Source organism: Canis lupus, chromosome 23 (genome assembly GCF_048164855.1).
Source record: "Canis lupus baileyi chromosome 23, mCanLup2.hap1, whole genome shotgun sequence".
Taxonomy (NCBI): Eukaryota; Metazoa; Chordata; class Mammalia; order Carnivora; family Canidae; genus Canis; species Canis lupus.
Window position 1 is genome coordinate 31,640,025 of NC_132860.1, and position 19,349 is coordinate 31,659,373.

The 19,349-nt window shown below is 46.8% G+C and overlaps 1 protein-coding gene across 5 annotated transcripts in view; it reads right to left on the reverse strand.

Annotated features, from left to right (window-relative positions):
- Positions 1-19,349, reverse strand: part of TENM4 (teneurin transmembrane protein 4) — a 2,813,748-nt gene that overhangs the window by 140,154 nt on the left and 2,654,245 nt on the right. For all 5 annotated transcript variants that reach the window (XM_072794810.1, XM_072794811.1, XM_072794814.1 and 2 more), the window contains 3 exons: positions 11,503-11,604; positions 8,628-8,822; positions 2,044-2,244 (listed from right to left, as the gene is read on the reverse strand). In XM_072794810.1, coding sequence (XP_072650911.1) covers positions 2,044-2,244; positions 8,628-8,822; positions 11,503-11,604 — 498 coding nt within the window. The remainder of the gene's footprint in view (positions 1-2,043; positions 2,245-8,627; positions 8,823-11,502; positions 11,605-19,349) is intronic.

A 19,349-nucleotide genomic window follows, 5' to 3' on the forward strand; every position in this document is an offset into this window, starting at 1 on the left:
GCTCCGGGACGCTTCTCATCACTTGGAGCTCCCTGTCGTTGCACATGAGGCCACACAAATTTGACACCAGTTATGGGAAGTGGTGTATGCAGAGTTGAGGAAGACAAGCTCTCATGGTCTATTCAATGTCCCTCCCAATGGGTCTGCTGTCTCCTTTTGCAGGACCAACTAAAGAATACTTAGTGATCTCACCCAAAGTTATACCTGCCTCCGTGAAAGGCTGTACAGTTTCATCAGGGATTAACAATGCATGGACAGTTATATGCCGATCATAAATTAGCTTTGTGGCCACATAACAAACAATACAACCCAGTGTAGCTTCGAGAGGACCATTTATTATATTGCTATAAACAGAGCTATATAAAAAGAATTATTCCTAAGACCCTGCGCATCTGTGTTTGCAATCATGTCTTAACACAAGCTTTGCAGACAAGGACAAAAGTCCAATTTAGACTGTGAACTGAACATCAGTTCTCCTTTCGATGGGGCAAGGTAGTTCAGAGCACTCCAAAGGTCCAAATGCTACATGGATCTCATTTTTGCCAAAAGGCCTCGACCATTTTTCCTGATCACAAGAAGGATCATAACACAACATGCCAAAAAATGAGGTAATTTGAGCTGCACTTTGTTTAAATAGTGTGGTGTGGTAAAGAAAGTGATTTAAGTAAAAAAAAAACCAACAAAAATAGCTGGAGATAAGATGCCGCTACTTTTTAGCTGTGTGTCCTGGGGTGGGATTATGTAAACATTTTCACATTTGCCTAAGCTTCTTTATCAATTTATTTCTTTTCATTTGTGTGCTTGCTGTCTCCCTTCCCTTCCTCCCTCAGTGGAACTCAACAAAGGAGACTTTCTTATCTCTTTGGATCTCTGATTAGAAGAGTGTCTAGTACATAGCAGGTGTTCAGAAGTATTCATCGACTGAAGTACTATGTACATCTGTAAAACAGAGGTGATACCTTTCTCACAAAAGGTGGATTTAAACAGTGGACACTGTTGAAATGAGATCTGAGAAGTGAACAAACCGACCACGTACCAGTACTGTGCTAGGTGATTTACACCTGTTCTCATTTAGCCCTCGCCTGGGGAGGGTCTACAGATCATCAAGTGCTTATGAACAGAAGGGTGTCAATGTGCTTATACTCTGAATGTTATATGTGTAAGCCTTCTATATATGCACTGAACATGACAATGAAGAACACATTCAATTATGTGTTCTTTCATGTATTCATTATCCATTCATCAATATTTATGCAGCTGCCACGAGCCAGGCCTGTGCTGAGTCTTGGGCATGCAGAGCGAAGAGACACTGTCCACGTGGAGCTCACTGCCTAAAAGAGAATCTGGCCAGAATGGCAAGTGGGGATCAGGTCACGGAGAACCCTAAATACTACGCTGCGTTCAGGCTTCATCCTGATGAATGGGTGAAACCAGAGGGTTTGATAGCTGGGACCTGAGGCCTTTTTTTGTTTGGTTGGTTTTTTTAAGAGGTAGGGGAGAGGGAGAGAGAGGGAGAGAGAGAGAATCCCAAGCAGCCCAAGCAGGCTCTCTGAGCAGGGAAGTCTGACATGGGGTTCCATCTCATGACCCTAAGATCACGACCTGAGCTGAAATCAAAAGTCAGATTCATGTGACTGTTCATCCATTCATGGATGTGAGTCTTTTAAGCCTCATCCCTGTAGGTCTCACCTAGGTACACTGTTCCCTATGGCCTTGCCTCTAGGAATGACTACTGTAAACATGAGAGATGAGATTTCAATCTATTATTCTAATTTACATGGTTACAGGACAATATTTTGACTTTGAAGGCGGTCACATGGAAGGAATGATGTGAAGATTGATTTCTGAATCTTTTGCCAATCTAAAAGTACAGGTGCTCAAGGATGGAGTTCAGGGGAAGAAGCAAAGCACTCAGAGATCTGAGTAATCCCATCGCTGCATGACTGAGAACAGGGTCAGATCACTGACTGAAATGAACCGCAAACATGTTAGAGTGGAAAGCTCTTTCTTCCAGCTACATCATGCCTTCCTCCTCACACTTACCAATAGAACAGTCGTGTCCTGTCCAGTTTGGGTCACAGCTGCAGAGGCCAGTGTCTGGGAGGAAGGTTCCATGGCCCGAACACTGGTCCAAGCACGTGGCCCTGGGCGTCTCACAGTTGGTGCCTCCCCATCCCACGGAGCAGTGGCACTCGCCTCTCACGCAGACACCGCGGCCTGAACAGGTGGGGTCCATGCAGTCCACTGTGATGCAGAGCAGAGAGGTAAGCATCTGACCGGCAAAGGAGAGGCTTCTGTAAGTGAACTACACACTGTATGGAGGGACTTCACGCTGGTAAGAGGACACAGGTTTCCTGTGGAGAGGCCACTTGACATAGTAAAGAGAAAGAATCAACAAATGGTTGCCCCGGGTTCCTGGCTCTATAGGTAGTTGACTGTTGACCTATCGGAGGTTCAGTTCCCTTACCTGTAAAATGTGGATACATATTCCTACTTCTTGCTTTGTTGGGGTGATGGAATAAGAAATACAAATCAAGGGGCACCTGGCTAGCTCGCCAGTCCACTGTGGAGTGTGGAGCCTACTTTAAAAAAAAAAAAAATATATATATATATATATCAAGTGTTAGAGTAGTACTCAGTGGCTGCTACATCTGTAATAACTGCACCAGTTAGCGGACAAGACTTCATCTTTTTCCCTCTGTGCATCCCACTCCTGGAACAGTGCTCAGTGCATAGGAGGTACTCCAGAAATCTTTGTTGAATAAACTATTATTGTTTACCACTTCATAATACAGTCTCATCTTGAATGTGGGACTAAAAGGGATTCCTTAATTTAAAAGAGAATTTTTTTTGCATTTAAGTTTGCGTTAAATTAGATTTTATCACCTTCTCAAACTTCTTGTGATTGACACAAAGGTTCAAACCTCACTTCCCAGAGGGCAGACATTTCAATGACTGTTCAAAATTATATGCAGTGGCTTTGCACAGCTTCTCCTCATGTAGGGGGTGAACTAGATAGCTGTAGCAAACAGCCAAGCAACCCCAGCAGGGCTTCTGGAGCCTAAGGTCAAAGTTGTGTCAAGAGACTAACCCAGAGATAGAGAAAGGAGAGTAAGATTGTGGGTTACCTGCTCTGTGCTTGCACTGTAAGAAGTGCTTTACGTATATCATCAGATTCAGTTTCTTCCATCACCCAGTATAGTACAGATGAGGAAATTAAGGCTCAGAGAGGTAAATAATTTATGCCAGATCATACAGTCAACCCTGCCAGAGAGGGATCTGAAGACAGGTCTGTCTGATTTCAAAGCCAACACTTGTTTTACCAGGGCTGATTTTCTTAAATCAAAGTGTTGTTTACAGGGCTGCACAAAATTAACAAGAGACCTCTAATCTTCATAAAGCACCGCACAGAGAAAGCAGAAGGAGAGCACTGAGGGCCAACTTATAACCCGGCTCCAGTTCACACGGAAAGTGCAAAAGGCAGCAGAAGGAAGACAAGAGTTGGCAAAGGCCAGTCCAACTCTACCCAAAAGTTGTGAGATCTTTTATTTCAGGAAGGCAGAGGATTCCTGTTCCTCTTGCAATTGTAGGGGAAAGTGGTGTCCTGGTAGGGCTGTAACATGCAGCAGTTGGAAAAAAAGGGTTGAGAGTGCTGCAGAGAGTGTGGTCACCCTCCTTCCTCAGGAGGAAGCCCTGTGCTCCACAGGATGGAACTTGGCATCTGATCTCTGAGGTCCTAGGTTCAAGGGTCACGGGCCAAAAGGCACTAGTTCTGTGACCACCGCCAAGTCGTGTACCTCCTCCCAACTTCCCGGGTCAAAATCATCTACCTTTCAGTTGCTAATGAGGACACTGAGGGCTTGAAAGGACTGTGTGAGCTGTAAACCATTGCAGAGAAGTTACTTTTCTATCCTATCAGGACATTTGGCGGTGTGACTTGGGCAAACTGGTCAGAGGTGCTCTTACTTTATTTATAATTCAGACATGCTTTTACTTAATCAAGTAATTAAATTTTATAAGCCCATATATTTGACTTTTGCAGAAAATATGGGGAAATCCAGGCTGGGTGTGTTAAAATCATAGTCACAAAGGGACAGAGACTATACAAATGACCACATTCTGGGAACAGGACGCCTGTCTGAGGGCCAGCTTATCAAGACAGCTCTTTCACTTTTTGGGTTTTGAAAAGGAGTTCAACTTAATGACCTAAATGAGAAATCTGAAGGTCGGAAGTCAGGAGCAATGATTTGCTAACAACTGAATCATGGGAACAAGGACAGTAACAAGTAGTATTAATGTAGTCCCTCTTCTGGGCCATATTTTGCTATCCAACCATTTATATACATAGTCTCATTTAACTCTAGCAATGATTCTTCGGGGTAGATACCCTTACTGTCCTTATTTCACAGGTGAGAAAATTAAAGCCCAGAGAGGTTAAATAACTTGCCCAAGATCACACAGCAGTAAGCGGAGACATTTAAATTTGAATCACTTTTTCCTGGTACGCATCTCTTGCTAATTCTTCTGTAATCCTACTGGTTCAAAAATACACACATACATATATACAGATGTAAGTGGTGAAAAAATAGAAATAAAGGCCAAACAAAGCAAGAAAAGAAATGGAGCAAAATGGAGAATTAATAAAGCCAAACGAAGGCAAAGAATCTTCTCTCACGGTCTCTGGACACCACTTAACAATGGTTAAAGCATGACCCGTTGAAGTTCCTGGTAATTAAAAATAATAAAAACAATAATAGTGATATATCTTCATGACCGGCCTTATATCTCAGAACCTCAGAAGGATTATTCTGGCCCATTAGGCTACTATGATAATTCCCCAGGTCCAGAGAGCTTTCCAACTTGACAGGAAACGACTCAGCAGTTCCTGCTCTGAGGCCCGTAAAAGTACTTCCCGTGCTGGGAGCGCCTGGGCCCAGGCTTGGGGTGGAAGCTGTCTCTGAGGCGCCCTCGAGGTTGAATCTATAAATCTGCACTGTTAGCGAGCAAGGCGAGGGGGTGCCAAGTCTAGCAAGAGGCCCTTGGCGTCACAGTCCTGTTCCTCAGACACAATCAGTCTGAGAGGGACCCCGGAACCAGCAAAGTGAATCCCACACCTCTCAGAAGGCGGCGGGGCTGGGAAGGAAGACCAGAGGCACTGAGGACAGGAACCCCTCCAGCACCAGAAGCTTCTGAAGGCTCATTTGGCCACGTGGCTATGGATTGTGAGGAAGACTCAAGGAGGACCCCACCTCAAGGGGGGCAGCTGGGCTCAACGGGCTGGGGGAGCTTCCTGCAGGGACGACGCCGTCCCTGCTGACCCGATTCGTCCCGCCGTTATCTAGGGCACCGCGACGCCCTGCTAGAGACGTCCTCCTCCGTCACCTTGGATCTGCCCTCGCTTCTGGGGCCTCTGGGATGACGGGGACTGCAGGATGGGATGGAAGTTGTCTTCTTTCTAGCATAGTAAGACCGTTTCACGAATGACATTTCTTTCCCTGGGAGCCGTGGGTCACGTGGGGAGACCCAGCTGCCCTCTGGGGCGGGGGAGTTCTATGCTGAAAGGAGTCAGGGAGAAGCTGCCAGGGAAGTGGGCTGAACTCTGCGCAGAGACCGTCTAACTTCGTTTCTGCTTAGAAGACAGGCCAAACAGTTACCTTTTTTCCCTCTACAGAGCTGGCCGCTCAAGCCAAGATATCTTTTTTTTGTTGTTGTTTAAGATTTTATTTATTTATTCATGAGACACACACACAGAGAGAGAGAGAGAGAGAGAGAGAGGCAGAGACACAGGCAGAGGGAGAAGCAGGCTCCATGCAGGGAGCCCGACGTGGGACTCGATCCCGGGTCTCCAGGATCACACCCTGGGCCGAAGGCGGCGCTATACCGCCGAGCCAGCCGGGCTGCCCAAGCCAAGATATCTTGCAGAAGCTTAGCTCACTGACAAACTGAGGAGGTCCGCATGGCCAAGCTGCAAACATAACTCTTTCCCAAAACTGTTCCCTGCCTCAGTGGCCACACAAGCTCTTGAGATGCTCTTCAGGACCAAAACACAGTGTCACTTTGCTCTGCACAAGGTAGAAGGTGTTCTCTTCTGTCCCTCTCCGAACTCCCTCCAAGCGTCCTGTTGGCACAGTTCAGGCTTTAAAAAATATGGGGCAATAAACTTCAGAAGAAGAAGAGGGAGAGAAGGGGGAAAAAACCCAAGCTTGTTAGCTGATATTTTATAAACATGGTGAAACCCTTCAGAATAGATCTGAGGGAGGGGGAGAGAGAGCAGTGGGGAAGGCCCTAAGAAGCCCCCTTACAAACACAAGGACTTTGCAATGACGCTTCACCAGGGAAACAGAAATAATAAGAGGAATCAGTACCAGATGGCTCTCCTCAGAAAAGAGCAGCAAAAACATTGCTTTTCAAACAGATAACGTAAATCAGTGCGCTAAACAACCCCCCCCCCCTTTGTAAGTAACCCTGCCTGCTGGGGCGCTGTGCAGAAGGGACAAGGTACCCTTCCCTGCCCACATGACACAGTAGGGTTTGGGGTGGCATGGCCCCATTGTTTCCAGAAGAATCTTCTTTTTGTCTTTCTCTTCTCAGAGTCTTCGCCTCAACTGACTAAAATGAAAGGGAGCACAGATGTGAAGGTCACAAAGCCGAGTTCCTTTCTTCTGGAGGCTGGCGCTCCTCTTCTCTCAGCCCAAAGTAATCCCCCTTGAAGTTAATAGGTCTGAATCAGGACCTCCAGGCGCACTTGGGGTTTACTGGCAGCCTGTCTCGGAGAGGCGCTGCTTCTCAGAGGCTAATCCCTTCCTGTTCCCCACTCTTTTAAAGTGGGCCCGTTATATTGCCTCTCCTTTTTCTTTCATTTTTTTTAGAGAAATGATACCTTGAGAGGGGCCTAAGTGTTAAATCCCAAATGGGTTAGAAGGCTAGCTCTCCTTGGAGCCTCTTCCATCCACTGCAAAGACTCCCATGCCCTAGATGGTAGGGAGTGGGAGGGAAGCCTATTAGCATTGTTTTCCAGTTTCAACAGCCATATCCACCCGTTTCCAAAGACATTGGATAAAATGAGTGGAGTGAAACAGGAAATGCGCTTCAATTGTCCCCAGAATAATACTAATAATATAAGACCTAACATTTATGGGGCATTTATTATGTGTCAGACACTGAGCTAAGCGCTTTACATGGGTCATTTAATTCAATCCTTATGATGGTCCTCGGAGGAAGGAATTCCCATTTTATTGATGAGGGAAGTGAGGCTATTAGTGGTACAACAAGGACTCAAACCTACATCTGACCCAGAGAATGCACTCTTAAAAGCCACTCGATATTGCTTGTGAACAAGACCTCATTCATCTACAAATCCCATGCAGGCAAGAAAGGGTTCTGAGGTAAGAAGACTTGGGTTGGGTCCCATTCCTGCTGTTAGCTAGCTCCATGACCACCAGCGTGCCGCTGGTTAGCTCCATGACCCTGGCCTTACCACTGGCCAGCTCCATTACCCTGGCTGTGTCATTGGCTAACTCCATGACCACAGGCCTGACACTGGTGAGGTCCGTGCCCCTGGCTGTGTCACTGGTCAGCTCCATGTCCATAGGCATGCCACTGGTCAGCTCTATTACCCTGGCCCTGCCACTGGTCAGCTCCATGACCATAGGCCCACCACTGGTTAGCTCCATGTCCATGGGCCTGCCACTGATCAGCTCCATGACTTTGGCCCTGCCACTAGTCACCTACATGCTCATGGCCCTGCCATGGTCAGCTCCATGTACATGGGCCCGCCACTGGTCAGCTCCATGACTGTGGTCCTGCTACGGGCAGCTCCATAACCCTGGCTATGTCACTGGTCAGCTCTATGACCATGGGCCACCACTGGTCAGCTCTATGACCCTGGCTGTGTCACTGTTGAGCTCCATGACCATGGACCCACCACTGGTCAGCTCCATGATCACAGGCCCACCACTGCCTATCCTCAGGCCACAGAAATGCTCACTTACCTCACCAGGTTAGATTGCCTAGGAAAGAACTGGCACGCTGCTAAAGTGGCAGCTCACTTTCTAGCCTCCACTACACAGACATAGTTTACTTTATGAAGGAGAGAGACACACTCACAAGCACCTATGGGCTATACATACACATTCACACACATACACACCCCTGTGCTAACAGAAGGCAGAGTGTGAGGGTCTGTAACAGACTCATACTTGAGACATGGAGAGCATATGAACCAAGAGACAAGAGAAAGATCCTGGGCTGTGGGACCAGAAACAGTGGGCTCAGCCCCAGCTCTGCTGCCTCAAGCTGTATGACCCTGGGCAGGTCATCTGACTCTCTGAGTCCAAGTTCCCCTAAAATAAAACCAAGATAATTACCTCACCCTACTGGGTTTGAGGTGAAATGATCTAAGGCTTCTAGGACAGAGACTCTGTAGACAGTAAGTACTCCCTGTATGATGCTTCTCTTCCCTTCACCAACTAGGACTCCCAATTTGCCTGGCCTCTTCTGTTAATGATTGCTGCTGCTGGGTGGCTGGCTCTGGGTGGAGCTTCCACTGGCTTCCTGGAGGTGCTCCTGGCAGCTGAGAGCAGGCCCGTCCCAGAGCCGGCTGCTGGAGCTGCCTGCCAGCGTCCTACCTTCCTCACAGCTCTCGCCCTTGTAGCCAGGGTTGCAGATGCACGTGCCCATGATGCAGGTGCCATGGTTGCTGCAGGCCACATCGATGCACTGGCTGGTGGGCACATCACACTCGGCGCCCTTCCATCCGCTGTGGCACAGGCATCGGCCCTTCATGTACTGGCCATTTCCACTACAGAGCACGGGGCAGGAGGCTGCGGAGATGGAGCATGGAGAAGTCTGGCATAAATGAATGCCCAGCACATCCCACTTGCCTTTGTCTCTTTCTCCCTTTGGCCTACAGGCTAGACCAAGAGCCTCAAGTGCTTTGCCACAATACCCATGTGTATCCATCCATCTGCGTCTCTTGCTGTACTTCATTTCAGTTTATTTTTTTAAAGATTTTATTTATTTATTCATGACAGATACATACAGAGGGAGGCAGACACACAGGCAGAGGGAGAAGCAGGCTCCCTGCGGAAAGCCTGATGCAGGACTCGATCCCAGGACCCCAGGATCACTACCTGAGCCAAAGGCAGATGCTCAACCACTGAGCCACCGAGGCGTCCCTTCATTCCAGTTTAAGCACATCTGGAATTGTAGGCTAGGGTGTGCAGTGCAGGGCCTGGTGGATCTAGTGCCCACTAAAGTCTGCTTTCCTCTGTTCCCCTCATACTAACAGGTGCAGCATGGCGGGGGCCAGGACCCTTATGCAGGAAGCTTCCATCTGTTCCTTGGTCTTATTGGAAAAGACGACAGGTGGGCCTTTTGCCTGCCCCCATCTCTCCTCCAGCACTCTCCTAACGGCATTCCATTTTGCTCACTGTACCCCATCTGCAGCACCACCTACTGTCTCTCTAACCCAGCGAATCTCGGCTTTTTCTTACATTTCAGGTTCCACTCGAGCTCCATGCACTACTGCCCTCTTAAGAGAATAGCTGAGCCCAACCTGGCTCTTTAAAGTATTAACTTTCCATTCTGTGCCGTAGCATAAAGTGTTTTGTGATCATCTGCATGAAGGACACTATATAAAAATAAATTATATTGCATTGTGCCACAAGTAGCTACCAGCCTTACCGAGATACAGTAAGGCTGTTTTACACACGACTCTCAAGTTTAAGTGTGTATGGGATGAGACAGTAATTCTTGTGAGAAGGAATGACTTATCTCTTTTCTCTGCACCATCTTCCCTGGGCCCCCACCTGACTTCTTTCCTTTTGAAGGCACTCAGCAGGTAATCACTGTGGCTCCCTAGGGCTGCAGCTCTGCTGTCTCACACTGACTCTTTTCCACAATAGGAAAAACAAGCAGAATCCCCCAAACAGTATCAGATCATGGCGTTTGCTCGGCACTCTGAAAAACCATCCCCGCCTTCCACTGATGAACAGTAATTCAAGTGTCGGGTCTGGATTCCAGTGTCACCCCATCCAGGGAGCTTTTCCTAGTCCTCATCACGTCCGAGCTAAGAGAGCCTCTCTCTTCTACTCTGATGAGAGCTGCCTGAATTCAACCTTGCTGCGGCGTGTTCCACTTGCTAATGACTGCTTAGTCATCATCTACGTACTTGTTGGTCTTGCCACCAGACTGGGCCTGGGCCTCGCTCAGTGCTCTAATCCTAGCCCCTAGCGCAGGAATGAGTCCTTAAGGGCACTAAGCAAACACTTGCTGAATGAGTGAAGAGGTGGGAAGACCAAAGGGAGGGGCCATTTCAGTTTCCCAAGTGGAGTGCCAGAGCCTCAGGACTACAGAGCTCCCTTGGCCTTTGCCCTGTTAACTCCTCCAAGGACAGAAATGAAGGCCGAATGCACAGGGTACCGCAAGGGTAGCCTTTAAGCCATCTCAGGAGAGGCTATCATTTGTGCTGTCTGTGCCCAAATATGAGGCAACATTAGGGTCCTGTGTGGAGCAAAGCAGCCTGCCCTCTCAAACCCCACCCCTTGGTGGTCTCAGCAAAGATCATGGCAATAGTGGAGTGTAATGCAGGCCTTGCTCCAAGGCCAGAGAGACCACACCTGTGAAGTGAATGGCGAAGCCCCTTGGCTCATTTTGCTCACCGTACCCCATTGAAGTCAATTATACTTCAATGATCAAAAAACAAAAAGAGGGGGCAGCCTGGGTGGCTCAGTGGTTTAGCACCGCCTTCAGCCCAGGGTGTGATCCTGGAGACCCAGGATAGAGTCCCACGTCAGGCACCCTGTATGGAGCCTGCTTCTCCCTCTGCCTGTGTCTCTGCCTCTCTGTGTCTCTCATGAATGAATAAATAAAATCTTAAAAAAAAGGAAACAAAACAAAAAGAGGGGTGCCTGGGTGGCTAAGTTGGTTAAGCGTCTGTCTTTGGCTCAGGTTGTGATCCCGGGGTTCTGGGAGGGAGCCTCATATTGGGCTCCCTGCTCATTGAGGAGCCTGCTTCTCTTTCTCCCTCTGCCACTCCTCCTGCTTGTGCTCTCTCATTGACTCACTGTTTCTCTCAAATAAATAAACAAATAAATAAAATCTTAAAACAAAACAATACCACCTCCCCCTCAATAAAAAAACCACCACAAGCACTTGGCAAAGGCTAAGCACTCCTCAAAAGGGAAGCCAACTTTTTAAAAGAACTGCTACTGCCACTTCCCCTGCTCCTACAACAGACACGAGGTTCACCGTGGCTGTCCCTGTAACCTCCTGACCTCCTGGGTCATGCCCTTGTGGACAATGGGGCTGACACAGCCATGGCTCCACTGGCAGACACTCCCCCACCTCTTGGGGCTTCTGAAGAATGGCTCTGGGGTCCCTTCTCATGGGAGGCAGGAGGTAGCCTGAGAGGTCTGGCGCTCTCTGAGTAGAGAGCTGGGACATGAGTGATGCATGGGGCAGGGGGAGTGGGGATCACACATACATAGGCACAGGTCTTACCTCTGCCACAGTCGGGGCCCAGGAAGCCCAGGAAGCAGTGGCAGGTCCCAGAGATGCAGTCCCCGTTGCCATAGCAGTTGCTGGGACAGTTATCCACTGACTCTGGGGGAGGAGAGAGAGGAGGAGAGTTGAAAAGAAATCTTTACCCGCCAGAAGGCCCAGGAATCCAACTTCAGATTAGCCAGGGCCCGCACATTCCAGCTCTTCTGGCCTAGTCACTGAAAGGAACCAATAGAGTTAAAAATTATGTTATTTTTACTCTTCCTGCATCTCTGTTGACACTAAGAGATGTGTTCTGGAAAATGTCTGCCTGAACCAAGTTTTTATATATCAAATTTGTATCTACAAATGCATTAGAAATTCTTCAGCTAAAAACACTGGGGGAAACCATATAAGCTGTTAACAGTGCTTATCTGTGGAGGCTGGGTTATCAGGCGAGTCTTACGGTCTTCTTTGCACTCTTCTGCACTTTACGTTTTTCTCATAATGGGCTGATATTCCATTAACTTGTTTTTTCTCATAAAGCTACTGGCCATTTGCAGACCTCTCTTCTCCCATCTCCGTTTTTTTGCCCACCATAGCCCACCAGGGCTAACCCAGCGGCCTGGAGGTTGGCCTCCTGCCTCCTCTCATTCTCTCCACCCTGATTTGGTCATCGCCCAGCAATGAGTCTGAGTGATGTCTTTGGAAACAGATCCCATCTTGTCATTCTCCTGCTTCGATGGCTCCCCATTTACTGAGATGAAAAAATCCAAGCTCTTTCAAATGGCACAGGAGTTTTCTTTCACATTCCCTTTGCGTCCCTGCACCCCCGGAATAGGCAGTCATGCCCATCTTTTGCAGGGATGTGATTTTCTGAGACTCTTCCTGTTACTTTTGGTATATTCTGTGTGACCCCACAAGGAAATGCAGAGTTCATTTAAGAAAGACTTTAGCCAAAACAAAACAAAAAACCAACCAAACAAAACAACAATAAAACAAAAAATAAAAAACAAAAGTCAATGTTTTGTAGCTTCAGGTAGTAAACCTGTTATCTAGAAACTTTGTTTGGAACAGCCTGTTTCTCAATAATGCTGGATGTGGAATAAAGGAAAGAAGCCACTATATACTGAATTCTTTCTTTGTATCATGTGCTTCCACAAAGTTTATCTCACTTCACTGTCAACAAAGATCTGCAAGTGTGCATTGTTATTCCTGTTTTAAAAAGAAAAAGAAAAAAAGAGGAGGTTCAGAGAAGGATGAAGTAGCCTGCTGAGAACCACTAAGACATGAGTCCTGGAGGCAGGATTTGAACCCAGGACCCCAGGACCCCAGGACCCCAGGACTGATCTTCTTCGGTGATACTCTACTATCTGGGCCCTGAAGGAGCTCATTCCACGGCAGAAGCCTGGAGAAGGAACAAGGTGCTAGATCTATGCACAGTGAGGCCAGTCCTGAAGACAGCAAAGGACCCAGGTGTAAGGCAGAAAATTCTTAGGCTCTCAAGGCTGAAAGGGATCCAGGAGGCTAGCCTAATGCTTTCTCACTTAATAGTGAGGGAAATAGAGACCCAGAGGAAGGGCAGTGACTCACCCAAGGTCTCGGAGTGAGTTAGCAGAGTCAGAATTGAAAGCAGAGGCAGGGTGAGTAAGGTGGGACAGTTAAGGATTCAACCTGCTGTCTTAGCTCCCAACCACAAGTCATGAAAACAAGACTAAGGTCTCTGCTAAATGAGATATTACCATCTACGACATGAGTCTTGCCCACAGGAAATGTGCAGACTCACTGGGAGAATGAGATGATAGCTGTCACCCAGGTAGCAGCACAGGGCGTGGAAGAAGCTTTGCCTGGAGGTCAAGAGATCTGGTTCTGGGGCCCCTTCTTCTAGTATCATGCTGGGGGGTGGTTTGCCTCAAGCAACTTCCTGCCCCTCTCTGAGCCTTACCTCCTTCAGATGTGAAATGAAGGTAATGGCAGAGATGTTCTAAAGTTTTTTGAGTCTACAATTAATTGAGCAGTTGTACTAAAAAGGTGTCCAGACAAGGAAGGGCACTGAGCCTTAAAAGCAACAGAGCACTTATGGCTGATGCATTGGCAGCTGATATGGGACAAAACCAGTAGAGAAAAGGCTTCTCAGAGAAGGTGGGCTTGAGGAATGGCTTGGGTATGGATCGATAAGGGAAACGACAGAGGGGTAGTGAGGAATTCACAGCGTCGTGCATTTCCCTAGAGTCCTTTCCCCACCGTCTGCCATTATTAACTTGGAAACTACTTAAAAAGAGTTCAAGAGTTCAAACTCTTGTGTGGTTCCTTTTGTGAAAGGGTGGGAGATTCTACTCACTCCATGTTGTCCCTCTGCTAACAAGAACTGCGCTTTCCGTTAATATAGAGTTAAGACAAGAGGGTCCAAGCCAGCAGGTGCTCTCAACACAGCGCTAAGCAGTCAGGGTCTCGGCAGAGCAGGGCTCACCAGCCAGCGCTCTGAGCGCCTCTGCTCTCCACCGGCTTTGCCTGAAGAATCCACGTTCCTACTGCCTTTAAGTCATAAGTGTCTTTATAGAGAATGCCTTCAGAGGTTTCATTCTGAATATGATTTTTAAAATAAGAATTCTGGGGGGCCCTTGGGTGGTTCAGTTGGTTAAGCATCTGACGCTTAATCTCAGTTCAGGTCTTGATCTTGGGGCCATGAGTTCAAGCCCTGCATTGGGCTCCACACTGGGAGTGGAATCTACTTTTTTTTTTAAGAACCTTGAGTGAAGTTTAAGGCAAGATTATTTTCACTTTAAGCTACTGGCTGTTGGTCCAGTTGGGGAGGGTGGGGTCCACCTGCAGCACTGCAGAAGGGGTAGAGGGCCGAGGCAGGAGGCCTGGCTGCCAGGTCCTGTTCTGCTACTGCATGGCTGTGGGACCTTGGCCTTCTCAACTGATCTTCCTGCACCTGTTTCCTCATTTTTGCACTTGCTCCTCCTTTGGTTCCCTGCATGGCAACTTCTGGTCCTTTCAAATCCAGCTCAAATGTCACCTCCTCTGACAAGCCTTCCTGACTTCTTAAACAGGCTAAATTAATCCCAGGACTTTGTCCCTCCTCATTCTATGAAAGTCTACATGTAGTCTACATTGCTGCTATCACCGAGAGCATTCAACGAGATGATCTCAGAGATTTCACCCAGATCTAAAACTCTCTGGTTCAGTCCTTATCCAACCCAAGGGTATAAAATATGTCTCTTAATAAATTACCATAGTTACCAGTTGCATTTTTAACAGGATCAATGGATCAATTGCAGATAAGTGTTACACACTGTCTAGATTTTGATTTATGATGTATGCAAGATACAAACCTGTTAATCATCTGCCAAAAAAGCCTTCACCAGTGAAACAGTGAGGAAAATACATTTTCTGTGACTGGGTGTAGTATTGTTCCCTAAATGTGACAGACTAGAAGCCTGTTTGCTTCAAAACTTGCCCCAGGCTGTTGGTGTCAGAGAAGGCTGTTGGTTTAGGAGACATGAAATAATTTTATGATAGCAACAAGGAAGTAGAAGGAAGACATTTAGAGAATATTTCTTCTGGATGAAATGTTTATGTCTATAGTTTTTCTTCCCTTTGGAAGGCTTTCAAGTACTTGGGGTCCACTTGGGACCGCATGGATAATGAGTCTCCGACTAACCAGGTATCTCTATACTAAATGCTAGTGCAGAAGTGACACTCAGTGGCTTGGGAGAAGTGTGAACTTTATTGCCTAAATGGTATGTTTCCAATTAGTGTTTGGTGAATTTCTTCCCCCTATCGTTCCTTCCTGCTCTGCTGTCTTTCAGACTGCAGCTGCCTTCATTTAGCAGAAGGTGTATCTTTAGACCGCTCAGATCTGAGCGGTTTCAGCTGCCTATGAATTACTGATTTTCATAATCGGGTGTATGGTATGTTGGTGAATGAGTGGCGGGGGTGGGGGTGGGGCTCTTGCCCTAGCTTTTGTTCTTCTATCACAACAGTGGGTCCTGCTAGGAGATTTAATTTTCAGGAACTTGTTTTTTCTTCCGTCAATATTGGAATGCAGAGCTTAAATGTTTCCTTAGCTCATTCTCTGGATATGTGTGTTGGGAGTGGGCGTGTTCTCTGGATGTGGTACAAAATATCGTTCGACATACAAAGGGGTATCTGCAGAAGGAGAAGACAATGCTCCTTCCTAGAGGAGACGAGGAAATCACCGATGCCTCGGTGAACCCGTTACAGTGCCTTATTGTGTCTGCTCGCTACCCTTTCCCAGACACCCATCACCAGCATCACTGTGTCAAGGTGAGAAAGGATCACAATTGATAAATACATCCTTCCTTCCTTTTACGTTTTGCTTTCCTTTTTTGAAATCCCAAAGCCTCACTTTGTAGGAAACCAGGAGAGATCACAGAGGAAATCCTGCCCGGAGGAGAGTACTACTGTTTCACAGGGGCGCTCACACTAGAAGAGGAAAGGAGGCTCTTCTCCTTTACTGGCTGACCATGGTGTGAGTGCACCTGCTTCATGCCCTGGTCTGGGCAGGTACACCTCCATGGTCATGGAAGCCTGCAGATGGATTCTAGCACCAAGGACAGAAGGAATCAGCTGTGAGTGAGGCCAGAGCTCACTAGTCATTTTCCATCTCTCTTCTCCACTCACCCAGCATAGATCCCTATCTCCCAGCGCCTCCTCTAGCTCCCTCGTGATGCATCCCAGCCAATAGAGGCAACTCTTCACTGCTTCCCTTGTCGCTCTTTAAGTTGTAAATGTGGATGTCAGTAACTCTTTCAGAGCAGCAGAGGAGCAGCGATTGAGGAACCAAGGTCTACCTACTGCGCAGCAGAGACCCACTCTCTGGCGCTTCCTTTTGGCTTCTCTGTAGGATGGATGGTAATGCTTCATGCAAGAGGAAGGAACTTGGGCTCAGGGACTGCCAATCACACGACTGGATGTATATTACCTTGAAGGCAGCTAGTGAAATGCATACTTTAGGGTACATCTGTTACATCTTCTTTGAACCTGAGAGGGGATTGGGTTTGTTATTGGCAATGAGGAAAAGAGAGGAAGACAAACTAGATGCCATAGCTGGGATTTAATTCTCCAGCAGCTCAAGGTTGAGAGAAGACTTTAATAGACACCTTCTCCTTCCCTCAAATGGAAACATGAAAGGTATACCATATAGTTTTATTTATTCTTCACAACAATTATGAGAAGTAGGCACCTTTGCCTTCATTTCACACATTTACAGTTGTCAGCTGGAGATTGCAAGCTGAAGTCACTTTCTCAAGGTCACACAGCTAAAAGGGCGAATCTGCTAGGTGAACCAAGTTCTTTCTCAAGTCAAGGAAGCCGAAGTTTGTGGCATATAGCCTGAACCAGAGTATGGGCTCTGGAGCCAGGATGCCTCCCGCCAGCTATGTGCCTCATGACAAGTCATCTAAATATTGGTTTCCCTGTCTGTGAAATGGGGTTAATAATAGCACCCACCTAAGAGAGTCATTTTGAAGAGCTAAGAGTGTAACACTGCACATATAAAGAGGTTTGGTCAGATCTTGGCAGAGTTGGAATCTTGGTTTTAAGGAAGGGTCATATATGCCTTTCATTTGGGAACCAAGGCAACATACTAACTTGGTCTAATGAATCCAAATAAGGCCATGTGGGCTTTTGGGGGTAAACACACACACATAAATACATGTAAAGCACACAGAAACTCCGCATGGTAAAACAGGAAAGCAAACAAGCAGTATGCTGAATGTGAAGAAGGCAGGGTGTTTGAGTACATTTCCTCCTGGGAAAGAGCACTATCAAAACAAATTAAACCTGTTGTCTCCCAGAAGTCCAAACACAGGTGGATTTATGCCAACATCTGAAAGAACTTTTCTCTCTCTGCACTTTAGATTGGCACTGGGAGGGTGCCAGGTCCTGGAAAGCTCTTCCATGGCCTGTGAGATACCAGTCCCTGTAGGTACCCCAGCTCTCTGTGCAGATGATGGGATTCAAAGGCCTCCAGTATGTAACAGTCTAGGTCAATGCAATGACAAAAATTTGACAGAGCCCCTGACAGCCTGGGCTTAAAGCCAGTTCTGCATTGGTATTTGAACTGGGAGATCTGTTTTCAATCATACCCAGAAGTTTGCCAACCACTATTAGGAGAAGCTCTGAGGGGATCTAGGAAAAATGATTATTCCCTTGATTGTATTACATTTGGGTTATTAATTATTTATTTGGGGGCAAACAGAATTTCACCAATGAGACTAGGAGCTCTTTGAAGACAAGCATTAAGTCTGATTCTCCAAAAAGTCTGGTGTATGCTACACACAAAGCAAGTGCTCAGTAATAGTTATTGTGTGAGAAACTGAGCAGGACTACAAGGTGGAGGGAGGTGGGAATGAAGGAAAGAGGGTGTGATGCATGGCACAGAAGTTGGACTCCAGAGAATGCCTGGTGGCCAACAAAGCTACCGTTTCCTTGCCCTGTAGTTTTCGATGTACAATGTCTAAAATAAAGAGACTGATAAGAAGTGTAACTCTGTATTGTCCTCTCAGACCCTATTTGGAGTTCAGTACTTCACATCCAGGAGCCACATTTAAGAAATGAATCAGAGGAACTTGAGCATGTTCACTGGACAGTAAGAAGAGAAGGATAAGAGGATGTGAACACACATTTTGAAAAAAGAGTTCCTGGGTGGCTCCGTCAGTTAAGTATCTGACTTTTGATTTTGGCTCAGGTCGTAATCTCAAAAGCTGTGGGATCGAGCCCCATGTCAGGTTCTGTGCTAGGTGCTAGGCATGGAGACTGCTTCAGAATCTCTCTCTCCTTCTTCCTCTGCCCCTTCCCACACTGCATTCCCTCCCCCTCCGACTCTCTCTCAAAAAAAAAAAAAAATCCTGAAGGAATCAAGAATTTAGCTTACTCGGGGGTACTGACCTCTGTCTAAAAATATCTGAAGAGCTATTATGTAAGATAAGGAGTGGACTTTTGTGGTCCTAAATTAAGTTGATTAGATCTAATAAGTAAGGACCGCTGTCCTTGGGAAACTGACTTAATTCAAAAGAAGAAAGAATTTTTAAGAGTCAGAGCAGGATACTATTTACTTTGTTGGATTGTATTCTCTTGATGTGTATGGATCTGTCCATATACTATAAACTTCTTGAGGGCAGGAAATGTGTCATTCATTTCTGATTCTTTAGTAAACAGTGCCCTTTTTGGCACATAGCAGGTCTTAAGCGAAAGTCTGTTGGCTAAATGACAAAATGAATGGACTGGGTGACCTGGAAAATCATACATTTTTAGTCACTGGCTGCATTCAAATTGATGACTGGCCGAGATACTGCAGGGGCATTAATGAGAAGCTTGTAAACCTGAAATCTTATCTTCTATGAGTCATGTGTGAGGGAACATGTCTGGACTGTATCAAGCAACTTGGGTTTTAGTTCTACTCTTGCCACCAGCCCGTTACAGGACATTGGCCAGATCCCTTCCTCTCTTAGGGTCTTTCTTTTCATTTACAAATTAGATTCACTGAGTGAACATTTACTGAGCATCCACCCTGGCTCAGGAAGTGTTCTAGTGAAGTGGATGGCTTGGTTGATTGTTTAGATCTAGCATCCCATGATCTGATGAATCAACCCAAATTGTCAGTTAGAATACTATACAAACAGATGAAAAAGCAGAAAAAATCATCATGTTTAGGGTTTGAGAGGGGAAAAGGAAGTGTGCTCAACTAAGGGCTAACTTTAACTTCTCACACCTCCCTTCTGTGGTCTCAGATCACTAGCACCTGTTATCATCATCTTGTGAGAGGCGCTGTGGGGCAGAGTCCTCAGGACAAGGGGAGGGGCAGGCGGCTCACTGTTCTCCTGTGAAGAGCCCTCCTT